Source organism: Hipposideros armiger, unplaced genomic scaffold (assembly GCF_001890085.2).
Source record: "Hipposideros armiger isolate ML-2016 unplaced genomic scaffold, ASM189008v1 scaffold_82, whole genome shotgun sequence".
Classification (NCBI taxonomy): domain Eukaryota; kingdom Metazoa; phylum Chordata; class Mammalia; order Chiroptera; family Hipposideridae; genus Hipposideros; species Hipposideros armiger.
Window position 1 is genome coordinate 3,494,106 of NW_017731432.1, and position 16,600 is coordinate 3,510,705.

Genomic DNA, 16,600 nt, shown 5'->3' on the forward strand with positions numbered 1-16,600 from the left:
GTAGCAGCTCAGAGACAGGAATAGAAATTTCATTAAAATCTATGGACTTTAAAATCCTAGTGGTGCACGGATGGACAGGGGTGGGCGGCGCACCATTATTGCTACAGAGAATTAGAGGCAGCTCTGCCGGGTCTGTCACTGCACAGAGGGGCACATAGGATGGACAAATGGACACTGTAGGGCTCGGGAGAAGGAGCTCTGGCTCCTGAGAAGGGATAGGGCACGCGGCTGGGGCCATTTGGCACATGAACAAGGGCAGCCCAATTTGGGAAGACTGGGCCTTTAGCCTGGTGGAGGGAGGGCAAGGGGGTGTCATGTAGGGTCCCCCTCCCCAGGGCTCTGGGTTCAGACCTCCTGCTGAGCAGCACTCTACCTCTGAACCCCCAGAAACTAGTGCTTTGGGCAGCTGCTGAGTCACGGGTCTCTGCTGGCTAGGCCTGGCAGCCAGGGCTGGCATGAGGTGCGGAAACCCCAGCACAGCCGAGTGAGGTGCAGGCAGGCCCGGAAGACAGATTGAGCCCGAGGCTTGGGGCAAGGGAGTGGCAACCACAGATAACACAATTTTTACAAAAATAATTGCACAGACAAACAGGACTGGGCAGCACAGCCTGACAAGTAATACTGCACAGCCCCCTAGCCCCTCACCCTGCCCCCAGGTAGGAAATCCACATTTGCCTGGGCAGAGGCTGGGGTCTGCTCTGAGGGCAGGGACACTGGTCAGGAGGCTGAAGGCCCAAAGACAGGGACAGGTAGGGGGCCCACCCAGAACCTCAGCTCAGGGTAGAGTGTGGGGGCATCATAGGCCACATAAAGCCCAACAGGCCTCTGGGGACCTAGCCCGAGGCCCTTTCAAAGTGCTTTGGCCCCCCACTGGGCACCCCTGCCTTCCCCCTCCCCCCAGCTGCCATCTTGGCATCCAAAGGACCTGTAAACACTGGGGACACAAGCACGAATGACCGCGCTAGCAGTGGTGGCCAAGGTGACAGCAGCTGCCCTGGCCAGGGCATGGCGGGGGCAGGCGGTGACACCTGTCCACTGCCTCCCTAGTCTCTGTGGTGGGAGCACAGGGTGGGGTGGGGGCTGTGCTCATATCCGGGAGTCCTGCAGACGACTGGAGCCATTACTGCCCACCATGGGGATCTGGGCCTTGTCCGGGTGCAGTGGCTGGACCTCAAGCCCGTCTTCAGGAGAGGGCAGTATGGTGGGGGCATAGCGTCCAGTCCGGTGCTCCAGGAGGGCGGGGCCCCAGTCTCTGCTTGGCTTTGTGGCATTTTTCAAACGCTGCAGGAGAGAGGTGTGTGGGGGGGGACAGGGCGTGTCAGAAAGGAGCCCCATCCGTCCACCCCATCCAGTTACATCTGGCTGCCCCCTGTCCCCACCCCTCACCTGGAGGAAGGTGTCCCCATCTGTGCGGCAGAGCTGGAACACGGCGTAGAGTGGGATGCAAATGACAGAGGACAGAGCCATGAGGAAGCCGATGGCCACCGCCCAGCCTGGATACTGGTAGTGGTTATAGGTGATTGGCCGGTACTGGATCACCGTGAAGATGAGAATGAACTGCAGAGAGTGGGGGATGAGAGTGGACATCAGGCCCACCCAGCCCTACCCAGGCCTCAGGCCTCCTATCAGTACCCATTTCCATTCTCGCTAGAGTTTCCCAAACTTGAAAGAGGCATTTGGGGGAGGGCAGGGCCAGTGTCAACATTTGGGTAGTGGAAGAAGCAGATAGAACTAGGGGTCCCGGGTATGATGGGCAGGTAGGCACAGTGGAAGGGGAGAGGGCTGTCTTCGCCATAATCCCAAAGCAGCCAGGGAACAAGTAAACTGCCGTCACCTTTGGAAGTCAGTCTGCGCAATGGCTCCCAATAGCTCCCAATTGCCTACTGAAGTTAGGCCAAATCCCTGGGCTTTAGGGCTTTTATCTCCTCATATTGAGACCTCAGCTTATCTTTCTGGCCATGTTACCCTTGTCTCAATGTCTCAGCTATACCCAGAGTTTTCCACTTCCTTCATTTCCTCTGGAGTGTCCGCCTCTGCATCTTCTTCGGACAAACCCGATGCAAATACCACCTCTTTCAAGAAGCCTCTCCAGGTTTCCCGCCTCCTCTTGAAAGGGATCTTACATCTGCTAAGCATTTGCTTATTGGTCCCCATAGACCTGGGAGCTCCTGGGATTGCATCAGCTCTGCATCTCCAGTGCCCAGCACAGTGCCTGGCACAATCTCATTTGCTGATTTGAACTGACTTATGCAGAGAGGTGGGAGCGATGGAGAGGGGAGGGCAAAGCCCTGCCTGTCCACAGCTATGGAGGCTCCAAAGGCTAGAAACGGTGTCAGACTGGGGATGCTCTTGGGAGCCGCCTTGGGAAGAGAGGAGTGAGATGAGCAATAAAGCCTGGGGATGCAGCAACAAAAAAACTGAAGAAAGTCATAACTGTGTGGTGTCAGATGGTTACTAGACTTATCGGGGTGATCACTTCATAAGGTACATAAATGTCTAATCACTATGTTGTACACCTGAAAATATAATATTGTATGTCAACTATAATTTAAAAATACATTTAAGAAACTAAAGGAAGCAGGAAGATGATGGGCAGGTGGCCAGTGGGCCACCCAGAGGGTCTGGGTGTGTGTGTGCCACTCCCCAGGAGGGCTCAGCGTCTGCCTCCGGAGCCCTCAGCTGCGTCCTGGAGCTCAGGCTCCTTTAGTCTTCCCAGTGACCAAATGCTGGCGGTTAAGACCCACATCCATTGGGAGGCCCCTCCTGGGATGCTGCACATAGTAGGACTTTATAACAAGTTTCCTGAATAAACCTAGATCCTGATCTATTCTCAAATCCCTTATTTGAACTGATAGAATTATGGAGTTTTTCAAAAAGAGCTTTTCAGAAATATAAAGAAGCCCGCCCACCCCACCTCCAAAAAAACACAACAGCCCAGAAACACATGTCCACAGAACCTGAAGTTGTCACCTTAGTAACTCCAGTGCACAGAGGGCATTGCCCACTTTGCCTTACTCTCTTGGAGACGCAGGACCCAGGCCAAGTCTGTCCCTAGAGTCCCTTCTTGTGTCCATCTCCTTCCTGCCACCTGCCCTGCCTTGCTCAGTGCCCCAGGTCTCTCCCCAGGGCGGCAGCTTCCTCAGGGCTGTAGGGATGAGCTCCCCTCAGGCAAGGCCTGGGCCTCACCCGCCATCCCCAGAGGGCATGGCGTTTGGCTGTGATGCCTGCACTCCCTGGCTTCTCACCACTTAGAAGAGACTTCCGCTCCTCCTGTTTCAAAGCTGGGCCAGTGGCCAGAGCTGGTGTCTGTGCCAGGCTCGGGGAAAATCCCACACCCCATGTGGTGGAGGCCTCAGCCCTCAGGGGCCTTTTGTTCAGAAACATGAGCCAAAGTGGAAACCCAGTGCTAAGATCCCTGTGGCACAGAGAAGCTGGTGTGACAGGGGCATGACTCTGGACACTGCCCTTGCTACTGGGCTGAACCCTCTGCCACTCAGAAATGGCGCCACCTCTTCTCTGTGGAGTGACCATCAAAACCCTGTGCCCCGGTTTCCCACCCTGAGCATAAAGGAGCAAAATCAGATGGTTTTAGTCCATGGACCATCCCTCCTTCCTGTGGTGGTTTCTAGCGTAGCACTGGTCCAGCACACAGGCTTCAGATTGTACTACCTGCTTCCAGTGGTGGCGCTGCCTCTTATTAGCTGTGTGACCTTGGGTCTTTTATTTAACAACTCTGTGCCTGCTTCCTCATCTGTAAAGCGGGGATAATAATGATACCTTGGAGGTTGTATTGCATGAGTTAATATGTAAACAGCATGTAGAAAATGCTTGGTACCCGGCCATGGTGGGAGTTCTCGTCGCCAATTCAGCTCCCAGATGGCTTTCCCAGGTGTTGAATACTGGTGGGAACCAAGACCTCCCTCTCTCGAGTCAGCTCACTCCAATGCCTGGAAGGCTTACAGGTTGCCCCTGACCCTGAACTGACATCTGAGCCATGCAGCCTGCTTCTGGACCACTTATGCATTCACACCAGGGCTATAATGGATTGGAGACAGGAGCTCAGTGAGGCTGACAGAGGCTGAGGCCAATATCATAATGGTTCTTGAGGCCCCCCTGGGGATGCCATGCAGGAATGCCAGCGGGGAAGGGCTAACTCTCAGCTGCTACCAGCTTCCTTTCCCCTTCCAGACTGGGCACTGTCTTCAAATTAAAGGCTCTGTGCTCCCTTCCTACCCCCTAGGCCAGGGCCTGGGCAGTTCCGAGTCTCCATATACCTGTCTGACTCTGCAACTTCCCTCAGACAACCGTGGGCCCGAGTTGTGGAGCCCCAAGGAAGCTCTGGCCAGCTGGATGGGCTCCTGCTCTCCCTCTGCTGGTTCCCAAGAGAAGGACACTTGCCACGAGGCAGCAGGGGAAGGGAGGGGCCAGCCCAAGAACTTACAAAGATGATAACCGGAGAGACAAAGCGCCAGCAAATCTGGAAGAAGAAGGGTGGTGGGAATCCCAGCATCATCTGGATGTCCTGGAAGTAATTCCGGTGCCCTGGAGAGAGGTGGGTCAGTGGGCTGGCAGGACAGTGTGGGCAGCCCAGGGGCTGAGACTCGGGAGGCCATGGGAGGTTGGGCACTTACCGTAGATGTACATGATGGATACACACATGATGCAGGAGATGACGACCAAGGAGAAGCTGGCCGCATAGTTGTCCATTAGTAGCAGCCAGTAGATGCCTGCCTACAGGACAGTGGGCAGCTGAGTCAGGAGTGCAGAGGCGAGGCTCCCCGATTTGTTATTCTCCCCATATCCTGGCAACTCCAGCCCATCCTTTCCCTCGGTTCTTACCTGACTGGTGAGGGGGATGCCCAGCAGGAAGCCAGCCACAGCCACGCCCAAGGTCACGTAGGTCTTTTTCTGCAGGATCCACTCATTCCCCACCTCATCCACAATGGCTGTGACCAGCGTCTCCAGGAGGCAGAACTGCAGGATACAGTTATCAGAGTGGGGTCCTGACCTCTGCCCCTACCCCTGCCCCCCAAAGATGCTGGCCCACGTCTCACACCTCATACCTGAGTGCCCAGCCCCAGCAGGATGAGCATGAAGAAGAAGAGCAGGGACCAGAGTGGGGAGATGGGCAGTAGTGTGAGCGCCTCCGGGTAAGCCACGAAGGCCAGGCCAGGGCCGTGGTCTGCCACACGGGACACATCCACACCCAAGTGATTGGCCATGAAGCCCAGGATGGAGAAGATGACAAAGCCAGCGTAGACGCTGGTGGCACAGTTAGTGATGCTGATGATGACGCTATCCCTGAGGGAGAGGAAAACAGCTGAGTTCAGGGCATGCAGTTGGCTTCCCTCTGCCTGATTTGAGCCAGGAGAGGACCTGGACACAGGGAAAGTTCTAGAAATGAAAGAGCCCCCAATCTCTTTTCTGGTCTACTCTGGGCCTTTTTAAGTGGGCCTGAAGCCCTTGAATCCTGGGGCATCACTGTCCCCATCCCTCTTCTCTCTCTTGCCAAGACCCTCCATCCAGACCCAGCCTTCCCAGAACCTCAAGGCCATGAGTGGAAGGGAGGGCCCTAGTGGGCCAGGAGGCTGCACTAGATCTCGCGGGGGGGGAGGGGGGGGCAAGCTCTATCTGCAGGCTGGTGGCAGAGTCTCACCGGTAGCAGTTGTTGTGGAATTTGTTGTAGGAAGCCATGGTGATGAGGCCTCCCCACGCACAGCCCAGTGAGTAGAAGATCTGGGAGGCAGCATCCCCCCACACCTGTGGGGAAGGAGGGGCCAGCAAGGAGCTGCGGTCAGAGGCAGGCGCCTCTCTGCCCCTCCCTGCCCCCTCTGAGTCACCCTCCACATCCCACCTTGGCCTCCAGGATCTTGTCCCACTGTGGGGTCAGGTAGTACATGATGCCGGTGAAGGCTCCTTCCAGGGTCACACCACGGACGAACAGGATGGTCAGCACCACATAGGGAAATGTGGCCGTGAAGTACACCACCTGCACAGGATGGGTCCACTGGACTCCTCTGGGCTCTTCCCAACCTGGGGCCACCTCCCTGGTCCCCAACCACCACTGGACCTCTGGGCCCTCAACCCCTCCCATGTCCCTCCATCATCACACACACACCCCAGTTAGGGAAGACAGGACCTTGCTGGGCGGGCACAGACCCTGCCAGAGGAGGGGTGCTTACTTTCCCTGAAGACTTGACTCCTCGGATGAGGCAGAGGAATACAACCACCCAGGAGACGCCGAGGCAGCCCAGGAGGGGCAGTCGCACCTCCCCAAAGTTCCCAATGTCGTTTGACAGCTTCAGCACGTACAGCCTGAGGAAGGGGATACTCTGTCATCAAGGGCCAGCCCTGCTGCCCAGCAATAAATTCCCAAGTCCCAGGGCCCAGCTTGGTAGCTCCCTCATTTCTCACAAGGTTCTGGGAGCCCCCTTGTGAGATGGGAACCACTGTGGGGCCCCAGCCCTGGCCAGCCCAGCCCCCTCTGCCTGTTGCTCCTAGGGAGTCCACTGCTTGCAGCCTTTCTCAGGATCCCAAAGGCAGTCCTGGAGTCCACACCCCAGGCCTGGGCCAGCCTCCTCAGTCCCTTGAGTCTGGGGGTCTCCCAGTCCCCACTCAGGCCCACATCCAATCAAATGTCACTCCCTCCAGGAAGCCTTCTGTGAGTTTTTCATCCACCCTGGTCTCCATCTCTGATGAACTGAGGGAGGCAGCAGAGTGCTAAGTAAAGAGGCTCTGGAGCACATGGGCTGAATTCCTCCTTTCCGTATGCAGGGCTCTATCTGACATCCTATGCCACACCAACTATGCTCTTTCATTCACCTGGACATTTACGTTTCAGGCCCCGTGCTAGGTGCTGGGCATATAGACCTGGATCAGGCATTGTGGGTACTGCCAGGAGGGGCTTTCAGCACCATAGTGAGGGGCACACTGGAAAGCTTCCCAGAAGAGGTGAGGTTTGAGCTAAGACTTGAGGAATGGAAAGGAGACAGGTAAAGAGAAGTGGAAGTGTGTGCCAAGCAGAGGAAAGAGCACATGGCAAGACAGGGGTCACGAAAGACCATGGCCCAGCCTGGGCTTCTTGGTAGCTCAGAAAGGCTGGAAGAGAACGTGAAGGGAAGAGAGAAGGACAAGGGATCGTAAGGGACCAGATCATATGAAGCTATGAAGTCAAGGCCAAGAGTTTGAATTTTATCCAGAGGGCAATGGTAAGCCTCTGAAAGGTTTTTATAACAGCACTCTCAAGGTCTCTTCTTGGCTCAAAACCTTGCAGCAGCTCCCATCTCTGGCCATGGAAAAGCCAAAGTCCTTACAGTGGTTACAAGGCCCTATGTGACCCATTGCTCCCTACTTGCCATCTTTCTGATCTTTTCTACTTTCCCCCTTGCTCACTGCTCCAGTTGCACAGGGTTTCTTCTTGTTCCTTAAACATGCCAGACATGACACCTCAGGGCCTTTGCACATGCTATTCCCTTTTTCTGGAGTGCTCTTTCTCCAAATATCCTTATGTACACATGGGTGTACAATGTGTGCAATGACACAAGGGCCCCACACTCAGAATGGCATTCTACTACTTAGTTTAATGCTCTGCCATTGCCATCTTGAAATTCTTTTTTTTCTTTAATTTTATTGGGGAACAGTGTGTTTTTCCAGTACCCATCAGCTCCAAGTCAATTAGTTGTTTTAATCTAGTGTGGAGGGCGCAACTCAGTGGCCCATGTGGGGATTGAACCGGCAACCTTGGTGTTGTGAGCACTGCGCTCCAACCAACTGAGCTAACTGGCCTCCCGCCATCTTGAAATTCTTAATACATTTGAACAAGGGGCTTCATATTTTCATTTTGCACTGGGCTCCACAAATTATGCAGCTGGGCTTGTCAACATGGCTCCCTCCTTCCTCGCTTCCTCCAGGCTTTTACTCTGGTGTCCTCTTTGCCAAGCAGCCTTCTCTGGCTATCCTACTTAAAAATTGCAGCTCTGGCCCCAGCCCAGCAATCCTTATCCCCTTCTTTGCTATATTTTCTTCCACAGAACATGTATTCTTCTATCATACTGTAAATTTTGCCTATTTATTTCATTTGTCATCTGTCCTCTATGAAGACAGGGTGTGGTGTTTTTTTTTTTTGGTCTGTTTTATTCACTGTTATATCCCCCTGGGATTTGGGATTTGTTTGGCCAGCCTGCCTGACTGTTAAACTTGCAAGCCCCTTGGCCTACCTCCTCTTGGTCTCAAATCTTCCTCCAGTCCGTCCTTCACACCCTGACCTGCTGAGGGCACTGTCCAACACCTCCCTCTCCTGCCCAACTCCTGTCACTGGGATGGTTCCATCAACAGGCATCAGAGCCAGGCCCTGGGCTAGGCCTTCACAAGGCTCTTAGTCGATGGAGAACCAAAGACTAATGGAAGGGAGAGGTTCAGAGGCTGTGGGACCACAAGCAGAGACTCTTAGTCCCCTTCAGCAGTGCTTTCCAGCCTTTTTTCCTTTTTGGCTCATTAGAGAAAACAGACAAAATCACAACTGGGCTGGGGACTCCAGGCTGCCCAAGCCCTGCCTGACTGGCATACCTACTGAGGGCAGATCCATGTTGAAAACCTCTGCCCACCAGATAGCCACAGGGTCCTTCTGCTAGTACTCGGAGTCACTTTACTTCAAACACCGGCATTCACAGTAAACAAACCATTGCTTGTTCAAAAGATTATTTTAAACTTAATTATATAGGTTCAATTGGTAGCATTTTATACTATTTTTTTAGCAAGAGTATAGCATTACAATACTAGGAATTAAAGAGTTTTAGAAGGCTAACCTGGGAACCAAATAATGAACTCTGCCTTTGTTTTGATGGCACCATATTTAGTTTTTTGTTTTGTTTTTGGACCATGTGCTTTTTTATTTTTATTTTTAGCTGAGTCATCCTGCCACCTGTTGGCATCTCAGTGGCAGCTCAGCTCGGGCCGGGCCAGGCTGGGAATGGAACCGGTAACCTTGTTGCTCAGAGCTTGCACTCTTGAATGTGCTCTTAACCAACTGAGCCACTCAGCCTGCCCTAGGACCACATGCTTTTGAGATCAAATATATATTAACCTAAGGATTTTTGGAATCCAATGTATTTACAGGTTGGTTCTTGATGCAGAACATCTCTGGAATCATTCTGCATTATTTTTTAATTTCCCCAACCATATGGTAAAATAAACACCTTGAGAACAGGATGTCCTAAACTAGTTCTTTACCTCTCCAGCAGTGGCTATCATTGTGCTCACTGAACACTTGTCACTGTTTGTTTTTTTTTTCTTTGTTTTTTGTTTTTTTTTTAGCTGAGCCATCCTGCTACCTGTTGGCAGCTCAGCGGCTGCTCAGCTCGGGCTGGACTCAAACCGCTGTTGCTCAGAGCTCAAACTCTTGCGCGAGCTCTTAACCAACTGAGCCACTTAGCCGGCCCTCACTTGTCACTGTTTTTAGAGATTTATGCTGCATTAACTTGTTTCATCTTTATAACAATAAGGTAGTTTTTGTAAGCACCCCCATTTAATGGATGAACAGCTGAGACTTAGAGAGGTTTGGTGACCTCCCAAAGCTACACAGCTGGTAGAACTAGGATTTGAGTGAGGTCTGTGTGACGCCAGAGCTGCCATGAAGACACTGGGAGAGGGGTGCTGGGATCTGAGTCCCACTGGGTGTCAGGTGCTGTGCTGTCCTGGGCACCACAGGGGTTGTGGAGTGAGAGGGCATGGTCATGAGCTTAGGGCCCACAAACAAGAGTCAGATCAGCACACAGAGGACTGCAAAACAAGACGGAGAATAGTCAGTGAGGGAGGGAGGACCGTGGGCCAGAAGGGCGAGCGAGAGGCAGGCATGGGCTCAGAAATCTGCCCTCTGGGCTTCTCTCACTTTAGAGGAGTTGCTTAGCCTTTCTTTTGATTTGCTTTCCTCTTTTTTTCTTTTCTTTTCTTTTCTTAATTGGGGAATTGGGGAGGGGATACAGTGTTGGGGAATTAGGGAAGGGGAACATTGTGTTTTTCCAGGATCCATCAGCTCCAAGTCAAGTTGTTGTCCTTCAATCTTAGTTGTGGAGGGCGCAAGCTCAGCACTAAGTTCAGTTGCCGCTTTCAATCTAGTTGCGGGGAGGGTGGGAAGGGGAGTAATCCACCATCCTATGCGGGAGTCGAACTGACAATCTTGTTGCACACTGAGCCATCCAGCCGCCCGTTGGTCAGCTCATGGCTGCTCAGCTCAAGGTGCCGTGTTCAATCTCAGTTGCAGGGGGGCGCACCCACCATCCCATATGGGTGTCAAACTGGCAACCTTGTTGCTAAGAGCATAGCTCTCACCAGCTCAGCAGCAGCTCAGCTCTGGCGCAGCTCACTGGCCCATGTGGGAATTGAACAAACGACCCTGTTGCTCAGAGTTTACACTCTTAACCAACTGAGCCACTCGGCCAGCCCACGTACAATTCTTTATATTTTCTGAGTAGTAGTCCTTCATTGATTATATATGCTGCTTTCGTCTTTTGTAAAATGGGAATATTTTATAGTACCTGCAGAAGCTATCTAATAGGGTTGTTGTAGGACTCAAATGAGATCATGCAGTTTTCCAAGGGGGCGTTGGAGAATGTGGACCAAGAACACCTGCTGAGTATCATGGGCCTAATTCACACCAGACACCAGGCCCAGAGGAGCCCGATGGACCTGGGAACACATATCCTGACACAGCATTGCTGCCTAGGTCCCTAACCTCTGAACATCAGTCTCTGAAAAATAGGGATAATATTATATGATAGAATATGTCTGGCTCATAGTAGGTGCCCAAGAAATGGGGACGCTTGCTCTTCGTTTTGAAGCCAGCCTGGGCGGCCCTCTCAAGGGTCACTTCCCAGTTTCTCCAGGAGGGGGCAGCAGGGAGCCATCATGCAGGAAAGGACTCCAGCCTGGCCTGGCTGCTAGGGTAGGCAGGCCTGGCTCCAGTCCTGACAGAGACGTAGAGTTCAACTGGCCACCAAGTGGAGCCCCCACCCATGGCTAGTTTTCTTTGAGGGCTATTTCCCTCTGATTGCACTGGATACAATCTCCAGAGCTTTGCCCAGGCGTCTCAACTGGGCTGGGAATCCCTGGCAGACAGCCCTGGGGTAAGCACTTCTGGAATATCTCCGTGGTTCATCCACAGTCCAGGTCAAGTTGCCCAGGCCACACTATGCCTCAAATGCAGTAGAACACACAATTGGGTACTTATTATTTGCTTAGCTCTCCCATTAGATGTGAGCTCCCTGAGAGCAGTGTCTGTGAGTCTTACTCCCCATTCTCCCTCACCTGAGTGCAGTGCCTGGTCCCTGGTAGGTGCTCAAGAAATGATCTGTCCAGTGACTGAACGACTGAGTTTGCCTGGAGTTAATTTTGCCCAATCCTCACTGGGGAGCAACAGTTCTGTTGTCTACACGGTGAGCCAACCCGCCCAACACACACACACACACACACACACACACACACACACACACACACACCCTTGAATGTCTATAGACCAGCACAGAGGCTGGGCCTGCAGGGTTTGAGCTCTGGGTCGGGGCTTAGAGGATATCCAGCCACTAGGACTTCAAGTATCACTGGGGCCTTTTCTCCTATGGCTCTTATCACCTAGCGGAGAAAGCCTCAAACCCTCAGCCTGGCCTGGGCAGCCCTGCACCATAATGCCTGCTGCCTCTCCTGTATTAATACTCAGTGTCCCACCTGCTCCCAACCCAGTTTACCACCTCTTGGCCTCATGTCTCTTCCAATCCCTTCTCCCCCTCCCTCCCTCCCTCCCTCCTCTGAAAAGCCTTCTTAGCTGCCTCCTCTTGCCTCCACCCCCTTAGAACTGACTGCTACCCCCTTTGTGCCCCCAGCACACCCCTGTGCGTACATGCACCAAAGCACCTGCCCCGATATGACTGGCTACCTGTCTCCCCACTGGACTGTGAACTCCTCATGGCAGGAGCCCTGTGCCATTCACACTCCATGGGCACACAGGGACTGGCAGAGCTACGCAGTGAATGTTTATGGAATGAATGAATGAGCCCTCTAGCCATGGGCTCCCAGTAGGACATGGGGAATTTCCTCTAGGCTATTCTGCTGTGCCCTCACACCCACCCAGTTGGGACAAGGTGTGCCAGAACCCTCCAGCAGCAGCTGCTCTTCAGTCAGCTCTGAGACTCTTCTGGCCTCTGCTACCACAGAGCACCCGCTGTCTTTCCTAAGCACAGCTTGATGACAGCCCCAGGCTCAGGAAACTTCCATGGCTGTAGCATTAAATGCGGTGTTGTGCAGCGTTAAATCTAAGCTTAATTCTTCTAAGTTTTCCCAGAAGGCTAGTGCCGCCTTCTAGGCCACCTCACAGCCCATGAGTTCCCCCCACATACCTGTTACTCTCCTCAGAATAGGTTCTCCTCAGTGTCAGGACCAGCCGGTGCTCATCTGGGCCCCAGGGCCTTTGCTCATGCTGTTCTTCTCACCAGGAAACCATTCCCCCTTTTCCTGACTCTCTCTCCTGTGCAGACCTGCCTGATTGCTGAAGCCCTCCTTCACTGCTAGCTCGTAAAAGGACTTTCCAACTCCTCCACTGCTCTCTGTGTGTCAGCCTCTTCTCCTGAACAGACAGTGAACTCCTTACACCTCTTCACACACCTCTGCCCTGCCTGGTGCCCAGCAGAGGGTTAAACATGCAGCACGCACCCTACCAAGTCTGCAGACAGTTGTCTGATGGCGAGAGAGAGGGCTGAGTGTTGGTACCACGTTTCCCCAGCCCAAATGCAGTGAGGGCCTCACCTCCAGTACTCCTCGCTGGGGCTTGTTCTCTGGAGGGTGCGATTGAGCAGGTGGGAGAGGTTGCTGGACAGGGTGGCAGGCTGGGAGCCATTGGTGAGGTTGGAGGCGTCCAGCACGCCGGTGCAATCGGGTGAGTTCCAGGGGTTATTGCAGTAGGCCCAGGGCAGCACATGCGTCATGGATGAGAAGAAGTAGTAGAAGGCAATGCAAATGACCACGTTGTAGTAGATGCCGATATATGTAGATACCACCATCATACCATAGCCCACACCTGGGGGAGCAGGAGAAGACAGCAGCCTCACACATCTAGCTGAAGGAGGAGAGGTTAATTTCAAAGGGCCCAAGGGAGAGGCTTTCATGGAGGCCACAGAAGGGACAGGTCAAGGCTTTGGCGGGGCAAGCTGGAGGGTGAAGGGGTTTTGTGTATACACATGGTAGGAGGGGAGGATGGGGGCCAGGCAAACATGGATACCAGCATGCGTCCATGGCTTTGGCCATTGATGTAGGGCTTGGGGTCAGCATCAGGGCTCCATAGGGGTTGGCAGTGTTTGTACAGATGGGTGAGTCTGCACAACCCCCAGTGGCCCGTGTGTGTGTGTGTGTGTGTGTGTGTGTGTGTGTATTCTACCCAGGCCTCACCTTTGAACATGGGGCTGATCCTCCAGACCCCCAGACAGCCCTGACTTGCAAACTGGCCGAAGGAGAGCTCCATGAAGAAGAGAGGGATCCCGCAGAATATCAGCATGATGAAGTAGGGGAACATGAAGGCGCCTGGCAGGCAGGGAGAGGGCTGGCTCAGGGGCAGGCTGGGGGATCCCGCCCTCTTTCTGTTCAGAACCCAACAGCCAAACCTTTGTGATTGGCTAGGACCCGAGGAGGGTGTGCCATGCACTGGGTCTGAGGCACACTACTCAGGACCTGTCTTTGATCTTGACAGAGGCTCCCAGGAAGTGTGCTCTGAGCAGAACTCAAGCCACTGAGCCACCATGTTTAGGTGGGATTTGATGGCTTAGCCAAGCAATTTCACAAACATAAGTCACTGGGATCCTCAAATGTCCCTGAACTATTTAGGGGGCTGTTGAAGATAAAAGACAGGGAATAGAAGACAGGGAACCTCAAGAGGTTGCACTGCTTTTCTCCACCTCTCCTCACTTTGAGGGAGCAAGTTGGCAGGTCAGGGCCCAAACAGCAGACTGCCAGGGTCAGGGGTGGTCTGTGCCTTAGGTAAAGGGCACCTAAGCAGGGATGGGGGCAAAGGAGATCGGGGCCATAGGCCAGCTTCTCTGGAGTGGCGTCTGTGCCAGGGAGGGGGTGGCTCAGGCCCTGGTGGGTGGGCTCTATTCAAGTGGGTGGTCCCTGCCCTGAGCCCGCTGGGTACCTCCCCCGTTGCGGTAGCAGAGGTATGGGAAGCGCCAGACATTGCCCAGGCCCACGGCATAGCCCACGCTCGTCAGTACAAACTCGATCTGGTTGCCCCAGTTGCCCCGTTTGAGGTTCTGGTCCCTCTTGGTGGCCTCGCTGGGCACAGCACCATTCTGTAGGGACAGGAGAGAAGCTACCATCAGAAAGGTACTTGTGCTCCCATGCCTGACCCTCTGTGCCCCCCCCCCAGTGAGGGCGTTATGGACCCTCGAAGCTCCCACCCCCACACTGGGCTTCCCCTCTGCTGGCAGGAGTTGCAGGCAGGCCTGGCAGAGGAGAGGAGCAGTCAGGAGTGGCTGCCAGAGGGCGCCAAGTGGGGCCTCCCTCACCAGCCCCCCAGCACCCCGTGCCAGGGGCACCAGCCCACCTGAGGAGCTGCTGCCAACTTCTGACAGGTGGGACACTGAAAGGGAGCTAGAGTCGAGAGCCGCCCCGACCCCCACCCCAGCCCCTCCAAAGTCTCCTCTTTCCCCTCTGGGTGAGAATCTGGGAGCAGCTGAGCCTCATACCAAGCAGCCAAGTCAGGCTGGGCACAAAGGGGCCTGTGTCCAGACAGCCCCCCCGCCGGCCACCACCACATCACCAGGCTGAGCACGCTGCCCACTACAGGCGGCTGCGGAGGAAGGGATGCTGGACCCCTCCCCCAGCTGAAGTCTTTTTCCTGGGGGCACAGGGTGGGCAGGGCTATGGGGTCAAGGAAAGCAGGACAACTGAGCTGGGCCAGACCTGGGGAGGGCATTCTGGGACTCAGGATGGCAGGGCCCACTGGAGCCATCTATATTGCCCATGGCTCCGGAGAGGGCCCTGGAGAAGCTGACCTGGGATGGGTGGTGCTGGCCATGAGTTGGGGGAGGAGGCCAGAGTTGTAGGCACCACACCAGGCTTAGAGGACAGACTCTGCCAGGGGAAGCAGAGGGTATGACTCCAGGAAAGGGTCTCTGAGCTGAGAGGGGGGAGTTGCAGAGGAGGAGGCTGGTCAGGAGGCGGTGATGAGGGGATTTGCCCCAAGGGAAGGATGCCAGACCTGCCTGGGGAGCTGCCGGGCTGGGCTAGGTGGACTGAGGCCCCGCTGAGGGCAGCCCCTTTGGAAATCCCACCTCCACAGTTGCAACTGGCTCAGCAAGTCCCTTTATAAGTGTGAGTATGCCCCTTCCACCTCCTTCCAGGTGAGATGGAAATCAAGCTACCCTGAGCCAGAGCCTGAGGGGTCAGAGGGATCTCACCAAGAGACGTAGGGACCCCAAGAGTCACCAACAGAGAAGTACAGAGAGTCCTTGAGTGACAGAGACAGCCTCACAGAGATGGGCTATTCTGAGTGAAGCGGACAGGAGTCCCTGGAGGACACCCAGGATCAGAGACAGAGCAGCGTGGCCTCTGAGGGACAAGCAGCAGTGATGTTGACCCTCAGCTTGAAAGAGGTATTCAAGGACAATTGTCACGCTGGCCAATAAACAAAGAGGCCTAGTGCTTTGAAATGCGGTCGGACCCTGACACTGACTGACAAACACAGAGGGGAGGAATGGCCTCTTGGGGACCTGGGCGCCTTCTGCAAAGACACTGGGAATGCAGACAGAGAAGGCCCCCACTCCCAGTGGAGGCCCCAGCCGTGCACCCCTTGCTCCCACACTGAGCACATTTGGTCCCTCTGGGCTTACACGCCATGGACACGACAGCACAGACAGCCTTGTGGAGAAACCAGTCTGCATGCTTAATCTAGCATTGTCCCCAGCAGAGACACTGATCCTCATGCCTTCCTGGAAGGTTTGGGGGGCACAGCCCCAGGAGCCACAGAACCCCCTTCAAGAGGCACCCAGAGCAACTGGCAGGCTGAAATAGCTTGCATCCGTTCATTCATTGATTCATTCATGCAACCATGGAGATTTATTGACACCTGCCATGTGCCAGGCCTTGCACCAGGCACTAGGAACTCAGCAGTGAACAGACACCCCACCTACTCAGGGCTAAAAGTCTAGTGAGGAGCAAGCCATCAATGAAATAAACAAATAACCCAATTTTTATATGCGACTCCAATGTGACCACAAAGGGGAATTTCTCAAGTCACAGGAGCATGAAGGAGGGCAAGGGGTGGGGATGAGGGCAGGGTGAGGCCAGGGAAGGCCTCCTTGACCCAGAGGCCTGAAGGCCAGCTTGGGAGAGGGTGGCTTACAGCTCAAGTGTGCCCTCTGTGACAGACCCCTACAGAATCCAGCCTAATCCTGTCACCACCTCCCGGGGCCTCCTTTGGGACAGGCCTAGCAATACCGCAGGGTCAGGGGTATTTTTGGAGGATGTGAGGCCTGCTTGGGGTAGTTTATTTATTCCCAAACAAATCCCAGCCGAATAGGGCTCCTATATATTGATACCCTACAATAACAGCTTCATTCTATCC

General features: G+C 54.3%; 1 protein-coding gene across 4 annotated transcripts in view; it reads right to left on the minus strand.

The window, feature by feature from the left end:
* Positions 1 to 13: 13 nt before the first annotated feature.
* Positions 14 to 16,600, minus strand: part of SLC6A9 (solute carrier family 6 member 9) — a 33,025-nt gene continuing 16,438 nt past the window's right edge. For all 4 annotated transcript variants that reach the window (XM_019643851.1, XM_019643855.1, XM_019643854.1 and 1 more), the window contains 12 exons: positions 14,168 to 14,324; positions 13,429 to 13,560; positions 12,790 to 13,060; positions 6,183 to 6,315; positions 5,855 to 5,989; positions 5,657 to 5,760; positions 5,064 to 5,301; positions 4,840 to 4,974; positions 4,632 to 4,731; positions 4,442 to 4,542; positions 1,387 to 1,557; positions 14 to 1,281 (listed from right to left, as the gene is read on the minus strand). In XM_019643851.1, coding sequence (XP_019499396.1) covers positions 1,087 to 1,281; positions 1,387 to 1,557; positions 4,442 to 4,542; positions 4,632 to 4,731; positions 4,840 to 4,974; positions 5,064 to 5,301; positions 5,657 to 5,760; positions 5,855 to 5,989; positions 6,183 to 6,315; positions 12,790 to 13,060; positions 13,429 to 13,560; positions 14,168 to 14,324 — 1,872 coding nt within the window. In that variant the 3' untranslated portion in view covers positions 14 to 1,086. The remainder of the gene's footprint in view (positions 1,282 to 1,386; positions 1,558 to 4,441; positions 4,543 to 4,631; positions 4,732 to 4,839; positions 4,975 to 5,063; positions 5,302 to 5,656; positions 5,761 to 5,854; positions 5,990 to 6,182; positions 6,316 to 12,789; positions 13,061 to 13,428; positions 13,561 to 14,167; positions 14,325 to 16,600) is intronic.